The sequence below is a fragment of the Berghia stephanieae genome, chromosome 6 (assembly GCF_034508935.2).
Source record: "Berghia stephanieae isolate SIO BIC M18660-M18661 chromosome 6, UCSD_Bste_1.3, whole genome shotgun sequence".
In the NCBI taxonomy this organism is placed as follows: Eukaryota; Metazoa; Mollusca; class Gastropoda; order Nudibranchia; family Aeolidiidae; genus Berghia; species Berghia stephanieae.
In genome coordinates, this window is record NC_088365.1 from 15,932,622 (window position 1) to 15,945,121 (window position 12,500).

The 12,500-nt window shown below is 36.6% G+C and overlaps 1 protein-coding gene across 1 annotated transcript in view; it reads left to right on the forward strand.

Moving 5' to 3' along the window:
- Positions 1 to 12,500, forward strand: part of LOC144975781 (atrial natriuretic peptide receptor 1-like) — a gene marked incomplete at its 3' end in the record, with an annotated part of 93,313 nt that overhangs the window by 57,854 nt on the left and 22,959 nt on the right. The window contains exons 7-12 of the mRNA XM_078919969.1: positions 1,259 to 1,394; positions 4,033 to 4,141; positions 5,497 to 5,612; positions 7,906 to 8,040; positions 8,601 to 8,682; positions 11,494 to 11,605. Coding sequence (XP_078776095.1) covers positions 1,259 to 1,394; positions 4,033 to 4,141; positions 5,497 to 5,612; positions 7,906 to 8,040; positions 8,601 to 8,682; positions 11,494 to 11,605 — 690 coding nt within the window. The remainder of the gene's footprint in view (positions 1 to 1,258; positions 1,395 to 4,032; positions 4,142 to 5,496; positions 5,613 to 7,905; positions 8,041 to 8,600; positions 8,683 to 11,493; positions 11,606 to 12,500) is intronic.

The window sequence follows — 12,500 nt, forward strand, 5'->3', positions numbered from 1 at the left end:
TCTCTAAGTTGAATAATGTAAAATTAACCAACGACTGGTAATCTAGCTCTAATAGAAAAGCAGAAATTAATAGTTTCTTAAAGGTTAAAAAATGAATATCAACTTTGTCCACACTTTTTCGACACTTTAAAAAGCCATACCTACTAAAAATGTTGATGCTAGATCGTCAGTTATTATAATAAGAATTGAATGAACACTTATATAGCGCTTATACAAAGCTTCGAAGTTTAACCATTTGCTCAAGAAAAGATGATAAAATGTAATTTTTTTTCCTTAGCTTTTTTTTAAATAACTTAGAATTGGAGTATATTTTTGCGAATATCACGAAAATAATATTTTCGCACACCTTATATATAGATAGTATGATATTGTCGTCACTCAGGTCTTTTGTTATTGCTTTTTTGCCATCCGCGTTTATGAGTCAAACTCACTAAACTGTATTATCCAGACTATAAACGTTTAAGGTTACACATAGTTTTGTGTGTTGGTTCGTTATACTTCCGGATGGCAATGTTATGAGTTTCTTATCCAATCGCATACTATCAATATATTGAAACAATATATTTTTTTAAAAACTATGCTTCGGTCCATGTACTTGAGTGTTAGACAAAACACGTATTTGTTATTTACAGTCTCTCCCCTGGCCTCTCCTCGCAGTCTCCCTGCTGATATCTGGCATCAGTGAGCGCCTCCATGCGTAGCCATCGTTATGTTATGGCCTGACACTGAAATCCAAAAGGTCTGGCAGTTTGACGTTTTTTGCACCTCCTAGTGAGTTTATCGTTAGTAGAGCTCATGGAAAAAAGTCATTTCATAGGTTGAACTATTGAATACAATTCACGATTTGTTTTCTTTTGTGGAAAAAGACTGGCATTTTGACGTCATTTTTTGGTCAGTGTCAGGCCATAACTTTACGAAGGCCACGCTCCATGTCGGTTTCAGACGGCTAATCGTATAGATAGTATGCGCTTGGCTAAGAAGCTCATAACATTGCCATCCGGAAGTATAACGGACCAACACACAAAACTATGTGTAACCATGAACGTTTATAGTCAGGTTAATACAGTTCAGTGAGCATTACTCATAAACGCGGATGGCAAAAAAATTTAACAAAGACCTGAGTGACGTCATCTTCGAACTATCTATATGTCCCTTTGGGAGGGGGGAGAGGGAGGAGGAGGTTACCAAACATGTCGGCAGTAAAGTGAATAAAACTTTAACTTTTAAAACTTTAGAAAAATTGACTTTTCATTTTCAGTATGGTATTCACGCTGGTCTCCTCTACGATGCCATGAAACTGTATATCGAGGCGGTGGAAGCCACTCTTTCTGAAGGCGGGAACCCCAGGAATGGATCTGAAATTGTCCAACATGTTTACAATGTTACCGTTGATGGTTAGTGTGGCCTTTTGTTGGTAGATAGTAGTCCTTTATGGAAGCTAAATGGAAGCTAAATGAGCTTTTATAAAGAGCAATATCCACTAAATGTGCTCAAAGCGCTTTACAAGTGGGTCCCTGGCCAACATCAACATTTAACATTTAGGACGGGACATGACGGGCGAGGGGGGTGGGAGTGGCCGAGTGGTTCAGGCATTGCACTGTGAACCGGAATGTCCCATGTGCGAGTCCTGCTTCAGGCACTTTCGTTTTTATTCTTGGGCAAGATTCTTAACCCCCCCCCCCCCAATTTGCTCACTTGGACACCATGGGTGATTCCTGTTGACATCAAACATCCTGTTTGATGGTTTAATTATATTCCTGCATGGAATGCCTATGCGACCGGATCTAATAGAGCCGTTGCGAAAGAGGTTACTTTTTAATTTAACCTTCTCCTTACCAATAATAAAAAAATTAAAAAAACCCTTTATTCATCCCCAAGGGGAAATTTGTCTTTAGGGTCTATTCCAAGGGAAGACTGGAATAGCCCAGGCGTCAGCCGCAGTGCAGCCCCGCAAAGTGAGCTAGGGCGAGGTGACTTGCTCAAGGCCACACAACGAGGCGGGTAGTCGAACTCGGTACCTTTTGGGTACGAAGCAAAGACCGTACGGCTGAGCCACGCTGCCCCCTGTCACATTCATTACGATACAACCAACATTTTTCTTATTCAAATTTCTCTTGTACAAAATAAAATTTAAAGATAATTAACAGTGTGTTGTAGAGCATATTTTACTAAAGAAATTATGTATCGCAAGAACTTACTGCTATTGTGTTTGGGTGATAAAAGATCTACTTTTGTGTTAGTAGGGTGTGAAGTTTTGGTGAAAAATCATGAAAATGGCTGGTAAAGAGAGGGTTTAGTATTTTAGAACCATAGGCCCACGTAGCATGAGTTTATCCAGATGGAATTAGTGACAAGAGCAATCGCTTCCTGCCGTTTGGATAGGATGTTAATCCATCTCCTGGTACTTTTCGTCAGATCTTACATACCGAGTTAAACAAAAAACCTGTCAACTTCACCTAGAATCGATCTCAGTCATTTGCATGTGAAGCGAGTGCTTTAGTAACTGATCTATCGAACCCCCCCCCCCCCCCCCCCCCCCCATTGTTTGGGAGACCACTATAATTTTCTTGCTTGAGCATCAGTTTCTGCTTTAATTTTTTTAGAAATTTTTCTTTAACCCTCAAAATGTGATAAAAGCGATTATTTTTCTTAAGTTTTTTTAAATGATCTAGAAATGGAATATTTTGTGGCGAACATCTCAAAAACAGACCCAGCTACCCATTCGCTACTGGGGGTGGACCGGGGGGGGGGGGATGGGTCAGAAAAAAATCTCGACTGCACTCGGGATCAATCTTAGTCCCTTTGCGTTTGAAGTAAGTGGCGTACTATCTGAGCTCTGGGGATACCCCGTAAACTCTTCAGATGCCTCTCATAAATATACGAAGCCATCAGCAATGTTTGAATTATAGTTATATTATTGTAAAAATGATTCATCATGTGATCATCATATCTTGATTCGTAAAAAGGAATTATGAAATCATTTATTCTGGATCAATGGAAAATGTATGTATGATATAAAACCATGCATTATTCGTCTTTGTCTCTTTCATCATTTTGTTTCAAATACTAGATAATAAAAAGCATTGATGATAAAGGTTTTCTCGCTTACTTTTAGACAAACATAAATCAAAAATGTAATAATAATAATAATTTAGAAAAATCTGTATCTTGTTTCATATCTAATGTTTGATTAAGAAGTTGGCATTACATTTCACCCAATTATTGCATTGAATTGTTGCAGTGATTAAGAATTTGGCATTAAATTTCACCCAATAACAGCCTTGTATTGTTGCAGTGATTAAGGAGCTGGCATTGCATTTCACCCAATTAAAGCATTGAATTGTTGCAGTGATTGAGAAGTTGGCATTAAAATTCACCCAATAACAGCCTTGTATTGTTGCAGTATTTTAGATATTTAAAAACTCACCTTTTTACATTTTGACTTGAAAACTTTGAGATGCGTCATCGATAAAAACGACCTAAATCTCAAATTCTTATAACGACTTTCACCGATCCACAATGCGAGAAAATGTATGCCTACAAGAAGGAAGTCATTTTAATTATAATAATGCCACTACTACTACTACTACTACTACTACTACTACTACTACTACTACTACTACTACTACTACTACTACTACTACTACTACTACTACTACTACTACTACTACTACTACTACTACTACTACTACTACTACTACTACTATTCTACTACTACTACTACTACTACTACTACTACTACTACTACTACTACTACTACTACTACTATTACTACTACTACTACTACTACTACTACTACTACTACTACTACTACTACTACTACTACTACTAATAATAATAATAATAATAATAATAATAATAATAATAATAATAATAATAATAATGGTATAGATTTATAGTGCGCCAAACATTCCTTCATCTGGAGGGCTCTGGGCGCATAACAAAGATATTAAAAGCTAAAATGATTTATCTGACCAAAATGGGTTTTATTTAAAAAGCGTTTTGTCAGAGATGAAATAATGTTTATTTCAGGTATAACGGGGCGTTTCCACGTCGATAATGAAGGCAGTCGTGATTCATATTTCATGTTACACAATGTAAAGGATGGCTGTTACATTCCACTATTGCGATCAAATCCAAGGTAAGATTCGGAAAGTAATTCATGAATGGGAGCGATCTATATTCATGTTTTCGTCCAACCAGGTCATCAATCACATGATTTGTTGCTGTCCAACGATTTGATCTTTTTTAACAAATGTAAACACGCTGCTTTGTTTACAAATGTTATAAACATACCCATGTGTCAAGCTGAACCAAATGACCGTCGCGATGTTAGATATTTAAAAAGCTGTGAACACTTTTCACTAAGTGGGTCACTTTGAGGACATTTTGTGCAATGTGATCAATGACCTCGAGCACATGGAAAGTTAATATAGATCATGCCCATTTTTTATAAGAAATAAATGAACAAAAATGTAATAGATAGTATGACGTTGACGTCACTAAAGTCTTTGTTATTGCTTTTTTTTTTGCCATCCGCTTTTATGAGTAATTCTCACTAAACTGTATTATTCAGATGTATATGATTACACATAGTTTTGGGTGTTGGTCAGTTATACTTCCGGATGGCGATGTTGAATTGTTGATCGATACCATCAGAAAGAGGCAGTTACGGTATCTGGGATATGTGTGGAGAAGAGACGGAAGAGAAAAGTTGGTAACATCTGGGATGATCGAAGGAAAGAGGGCTAGAGGAAGACAAAGAATGACATATCTAAATAACCTAGGAATAGTCAAAAGTGATTTAAAAAGCAACACAGATTCGTGGAGACAGCTGACTGGCAACGTGCTCAAGAGTACAAGCCACGCTGGATGATGAGTGTGATAATCATCTTGTAATAGATGTAGTTCCGTAAGTGATCTGACCTAGTTTTCCTCAACAACGACCATAAGTAGTACAAACAAACAGTGAGTGATAGTCAGGGTTAGCAGGCGAATGGCAATAAGAACACTGTCTTCGGTATTATCTTTACTCTCTATTTGTTTACAATGCTGTACCAACTTCCGTTAACCCTCTCCTTACCAACTATAGGAAAATCGTCACATGTGTTACTATAAAACCAACATTTTTCTTATTCAAATTTCATAAAATTTAAAGAAAATGAACAGTGTGTTGCAGATCATGTTTTACTAAAGAATTAATGTATGGCAAGAATTTTACTGCTATTGTGTCTGAGTGGTAAAAAATCTATTTTTGTGTTAGTTGGGTGTGAAGTTTTGGGTAAAATCCTGAAAATGACTGGTAAGGAGAGAGTTAACCCGTTAGAGAATGGAAAGTCAAAGTAGACGAATTATTGACCAACTTTTTTATTTTGTAATCGAAATTAACCATATTGACCCCTCTTGACGTTATTATTGTAGAGATTGAGAACCGATAGCGCTCAGCCAACGCTGCCAGCAAGGATGTAAACTGATGGTCTCACCTTTCTGTTTCAGAGGCCGCGGAGTGATTTTGGCTTCCAACATGACACCGACATGGCCTGGGGGATACACTGCAACACCTCGGGGTCATCCAGCCTGTGACTGGGATGGGAGCTTGTGCCAAGGGGATGGTAAATATCAGCTATTCTCTATTATATTTTATTTAAGTATTAATAAAAACATGTTTTTATGACGGCGAGCAACGATACTACCAACTGATAACTTTTTTTTTAAATTGAGCTTTATATAGCGCAAAATCCATTAAATGTGCTCAAAGCGCTTTGCAAGGGGTCCCTGGTCAACAGCAACATTTAACGTGTAGGACGGGGCATGACGCCTGTTAAGCGATATTACAATTTTTCGGACAAAGACAACACTGTTAACGGCCAGGTACTCATTTTACACATGAGTACGATGAGATAATGTGAGTAAAGAGCTTTTCCAAGGACTCAACTATGCGCCGAGCGCGAGGCTCGAACCCTGGACCTTCCGATCCGAAAGCGAGTGTCATACTACTGGACCACATAGCCGCACAAACTTGACTTAAGTCCTTAACCCCAGTCGGAGCATAGGCCATCAATGATGCTTCACAATTTGACTCTACTTTGGGTTTTCTTTTCAACCTGCTTCCCTGTGTAACCACCTCTCCTGCTTCCTTCCTTCACCTTGTGTCTTCGCCAACTATTTCTTGTCCGCCCCGGTCTTCTTCCTCCATAGGGATATCATGTCAGAGCCTTACGTGTGATAATGCGGGCATACTATCAAAATCAGTCAAAAGAAAAGTACACATGCTATCAGTTTTTATTTAATTTACCCAGCATGCCATTTGAACCAAAATTTACATTTCATACTGTGCTGGTAGTTTGTAATGTTTCTTTATGTGATAGCACTCTCGCAGTGTTATCCCAGATTTAAGAATTCTTAAAGGGTGAGGGTCATCTTAATGTTTCTATTTCAGTTTCAAAATTTTTAGCCAAAACAAAAAAGATGTTTAGTTCATCATTTAGAAATATTCGATATTTTAAACAAAAATGTTGGCCAAACTAAAAAGGTAATTTTTATATAATCTTTATTTATCGACATGAGCTTTAAAAGAGTTGAACAAAATATTTAAAAATTTGGTTGGTGGATAACCTTAATTCATTGATATTCTTCAAATTTGACCAAAATAAAAAAATGTATTTTGTTAGTAATCCTAATTCATCAACATCAGTTTTTAAAAGTTGGCCAAAATGCTCATATATTTTTTAATGGCGTTTTGTTGATAATCTATGATGATTTATATTTTGTAAAGTGTCCAGAGCTTGTGTTTTACACGAGAATGAGCGCTGTATAGATATGTATTATTATTATTATTATTATTATTATTATTATTATTATTATTATTATTATTATTATTATTATTATTATTATTATTATTATTATTATTATTATTAATCTTAATTCGTTGTCAGCTACTTGGTTTTAAAGTTTTGAACAAACTATGAAAAGCGCTTGTTCTGGATCGGTAGTATCTATGTGTACGTGTGGACATCCACTAGACCTATGTCTTTTCCAATAATTCGTGTCCTGTATTGATTGGATCATTTGATAACGACGCCTCCTCAAATCAGCTATTAGTCTTGGCTTGTCATTAATTTTGTTTTGATTATCGTTCATTAAAATATCTCGCTCTCTCGCTCTCTCTCTCGCTCTCTCTCTATATATATATATATATATATATATATATATATATATATATATATATATATATATATATATATATAAATATATATATATATATATATATATATATATATATATATATAAATATATATATATATAAATATATGTATATATATCACACACACATACATATATATATACACACACATATATATATATATACATATATTTATATATATATATATATATATATATTATATATACATACACACACACACACGTTCTTTCTCTATCTCTATCTGCCTCCATCCCGTTCTCTTTTGTTTACCTCCATCTCTCTCTTCCCCAACCCACCCCCCCCCTTCTCTCTCTCTCTCTTTCACTCACACACACACACACACACATATATACACACACACACACACACACACACACACACACACACAAGCGCGCGCGCTTTCTTTCTCTATCTCTATCTGCCTCCAACCCTTTCTCTTTTGTTTACCTCCATCTCTCTCTTCCCCAACCCACCTCTCTCTTTCTCTCTCTCTCTCTATCTATCTATCTATCTATCTATCTCTCTCTCTCTCTCTCTCTCTCTCTCTCTATATATATATATATATATATATATATATTATATATATATATATATATATATATATTTATATACATAATCCAAATATGGCAAGGTGATATTGTGCGGGTGTTAAAATATTTTGATATAGAAATTTTAGAAGGATATCGAAATCTCGATATCAGAGCAAAGGAAAGATCTAAGAGATAACAACAGCAATCTGAAATTGTTGTCAAAGAATGTGGAAATATTTGCAACTTACTGGAATCCGAATGGGGAAACTTGCTACACCGAATGCATTATCTTGTGTTCAGTTCTATGTTTGCCAAATTGGGATCTATAAGTGATGGCTTTCAAACCACCATATTTCGCTTGAGGTGGTTTCTATATGAAAATATTTGGTACCCTTGTAAACGAAATTCAATTTTCTTTAATATGCTATATAATTTAACTTCCTTCCATGCATATTTCTTGCCGTAGAGAGCATTTCAAAATGGTAACGTTACTTTTGAGCACTACTGTATAACTAACAAGTGTTAGATAATAAAGTTGTTTTTTTTTCTGGTCAGATTAGCAAATGAGACCCTTCGCCTCAAAACGGTATTAAGTCGGGATGGCTAAGATATTTAAAATTGAATTTATAGCCAGAAATATCAGACTTGTGTTCAGTTTGTATTTTTTATTGAGGAGAATGGACATCATATTTTAGGGTGCTAATGCCAACAATTTATATTTTTGACCAGTTTAACATTTAATTCGGCTTTTAAGCAAATGACTCTTTCCGACAAAATACCGTTTTGAGACGATGGGTCACAAATAGTCATAAGGACCCTAATGAGACATCATAATTTATTATAAGTTACCACCTTCTCACCCTCAGATGTGGCAGTGGCGGCGGGTGTTGCTGCGTCCTTGCTGGTCGTCTTTGTTGCTGTGTCCATTGCTGTCTACTTGTATATGAGGTAGGCTTACCAAGCAGAAGATTTGATATTTTAAACTCAAAAATCTCTCTACAAAACAACTTTATGTTCTTATTAATTAAACAAAAATCATTCTTCAAAGTTCGTCATGTGCAAAATAAATCTGAATAAGAAAAAATGTATATTGTGTCGTAACAAATGTGACGATTTTGCTGTAGGTGTTAAGGAGAGGGTTAAAGCTCAACCTATAAAAAAAGGGTTCTGTGAACAAAAGTCAATAGAATTTGCGCACCTTATTTTCTGCTCTCTAATTATAAAGCTTTACGTAACTAACTGCTGGTTGGTGTGGAAGAAGTATTGTTTTCTTTGGTGTGAAAGAAGTATCTAGATACTGAATGTGGAAATGATAAAAGGATGCTTTGTCAAAATGCAGCAATGATGATATTACCCAAGGAAAAAAACCCCGAAAAATGTCTGAAACAGGGCTCTAACCCAGGACCCCTGTGTTTCAGTATATCACTTTTCCCACTCGACTCCCTTGTGCTCCATCACTGACAAAATAGAGATTCTGATAAACGTTTTTTCGCTGAGTATGCCGCGATCGCTTTAAGAATGCCATCTTCTCATCTGTCAATTGTCTTTGGTGTCTCATTTATCGTGTTTTATTGACAAAGGGAAAACCCGAACCGTCTACACCATCTGTATTTGTAAATTATTGAAGCGTCTATTCCATTTTATTATTTCGGACAAAGACAACGCTGTTAACGGCCAGGTTCTCATTTTATGCCTGAGTACGGTGAGAGAATGTGAGTAAAAAGCCTTCTCCAAGGACTCGACTATGCACAGAGCGCGAGTCTCGAACCCTGGACCTTCCGATCCGAAAGCAAGTGTCATACCACAAGACCACATAGCCGAACTCCCTACATGTCTTTAAAACGAACAATTATTATCATTATCATGGAAACTATGAATTTCTAAGATTTTCATTAGGCAGTTTTACTACTATAATTACTATTTATTACTATTGTGCGGCTATGTGGTCCAGTGGTATGACACTCGCTTTCGGATCGGAAGGTCCTGGGTTCGAGCCTCGCGCTCGGCGATTAGTTGAGTCCTTGGAAAAGGCTCTTTACTCACATTCTCTCACCGTAAAATGAGTACCTGGCCGTTAACAGCTCTGTCTTTGTCTTTGTCCGAAAAATTTTAATATTGCCTAACAGGCGTCATGTCCCGTCCTACATGTTAAATGTTGCTGTTGACCAGTGACCCCTTGTAAAGCGTTTTGAGCACATTTAGTGGATATTGCGCTATATAAACCTCAATTTTTAAATGTATTTTTTTACTATTATAACTCGAAGAGAACGAATCAATATTCCACAAATAACAAATTAATAGAAATAAGGAAATAATATTAACCATTTTCAGACCATTTTTGACCGTGCGGTCATTGCACCTCTATTTATTGTGTTTATTTGAGATTTAGGATTAAGAAATAATATTGAAATAAGATAATTGCCAATTTAATTTGTAGACTAATTAATCGATTGGAAACGTTTAAAAAATTTGAGTGGAGTTTGCACTCATCAAGAGATGAAACTTAACTTTTAATAGAATATAAGATGATTAGTATCAATGGCATGCCTCCAGCCCTTTGCCCTGCCATAAAGACCTGAACCAATTTTATAATACGGGCAATTAGCATTAACTCACTAAACCATAACACCGACTATACCCGTAGTTTACCCGGGGTTACTTTTACCCCAGGCCTATTTATATTGCATTTCTCTGGGACAAATTATAGGCGTGGTATTAAAGCTAATGATTTTAGTATCTTGCATGTTAATGGTAGTTGAATAAAACTATCTATGTACATGCTCATTTTAATACTTTTTTTTCCAATTTTGACAAGTAGAAAAATCTCTAGGATTGAGTGAGTTAATCAGTTTTAACTCTCTGATGGCGGTATTCGATTTGCTTTCAGAGCTTAAATTTCATCATTCGTTAACTAGTCATAATGTGAGCTTTTTCTATAACGGAATATACACAAAATGTGTTTAAAGCGCTTTAAACGGGGCCTGAAGCCAACAGAATCACTTGACTTGTAAGATGAGAATACATGGCATCTGTAAGGCGCTTTTACTTTTTTTTTGGCAAAGACACCGCTGTTGCCGGCCGGTATTCATTTTACACTTGAGTGCGGTGAGAGAATGTGAGTGCATAGCCTTTATACGAACTAAACTTTTCCGCTTTCGACGGGTCTCGAACCAGGGAACTTCCTGGACGAAGGCTAATGTCATAGTACAAGAAAACATTATTGCAGATTAGACCGTTTTCAGCAAGAGAGCGATCACAGCAATGCGTTGCGGGGTTCCAAAAAGCTGCTAGCTATTGTCTCTTGGTAAAACTGTGAGCCTGATGTCAAATTGAGTAACATTGAAACTAGATTGTAAAGAGTTAAAACGAAAACTTTATCCTAACTCTCCTTCCTTTTTTCTACCCAGATCGACAATTTAAAATTTGACATTCAGTTGTTGGTCACGTGTCGATCAGATTGATATCAGACTGAAAATCATCATATTTTGACATGTTGTTCTCTCTCTCTCTCTCTCTCTCTCTCTCTCTCTCTCTCTCTCTCTCTCTCTCTCTCTCTCTCTCTCTCTCTCTCTCTGTCCTTCCATCTATCTATATATCTATCTGTCTGTCTATCTCTCTCTTTCTCTCTCCCGCCCTTCTCTCTTCTCTCTCTCTCTCTCTCTCTCTCTCTCTCCCTCTGTCCAATCTATCTATCTATCTATCCATCTATATGTCTATCTCTATCCTTCTCTCAAAAACGCTCTTCCTTTTCCTCTTCAGAATGGTAAAGAAAAGACAAGAAAAAAGTCGGAGGTGGATAATAGCAGCAGAGGACTTGAAGGTTAAAGAAGTCAGTTCGAAGTCCAGACACTTGCATTCGTCCACATTGATGGTAAGGGAGAAAAAAAAGATGTCTTTGAAAGTCATGCAGCCATAAGGCCCCTTAGGATTTTAAATATATCTAGATCTATCCCGATTCATGTGACACCTTTAAGGAACCGCTTTCAATTGGATTCAGTAGTCTGATGTCACGCCGCCCGGCAACGGCGGCCATCTTGGTTCTAAATAAAGAAAATCATTACTTTTTATTCTTCATGCTGGCTAGAACTTTTCATATGCCTTGTGATCAGAATGTGTAAAAGTCAAAACATGATCAAATTTATGTTTTTTTCCCTCTGGATACGCTTTTATGCTCGCCGGAGAAACATTTCATACGGGCGTCCGCCATTGTTCCGATAGTTTAGAGCCAGTGTTACTAAGTTATCATGCGTCATTAGGAAGGAAGTGACGTTACGACTGTTGAAGAGTATTCATGGTCATGACGTTTGTTAAAGAACTCAATTCTAAATCGAGAAATGACGTGCCTTTTTCCAATTCCTCATCATTGATGGTAAGGGGTAAAAATAGTTGTCCTACAGAGCCATAAGGACCAAGGAGCTGAAGTTTATCCCGATTTCTGTAGCTTTAAGTAAACAATATCAATTAGTAGACAGAAAGCTTGTCAAAGAAATCAATTCGTAGTCCAGTAACTTGCTTTCGTTATCATTTAATTTTCGATTTTGTCGTCACGGATTGTATGGGACAAAAGGGGAAAACAAGCTCATGGAGCTGAGGTTTATCCCCGATTGCTGTAGTATTAAGGAAACAATATCAATACGCTTCAACAGTCATGACGTCACTTCCCTCGTGATGACGCATAGTAACTGGTTCTAAACTATGGGAACAATGGCGGACGCCCTTATGAAATATTTCTCCGACGAGCATAAAAGCGTATCTAGATGAAAAAA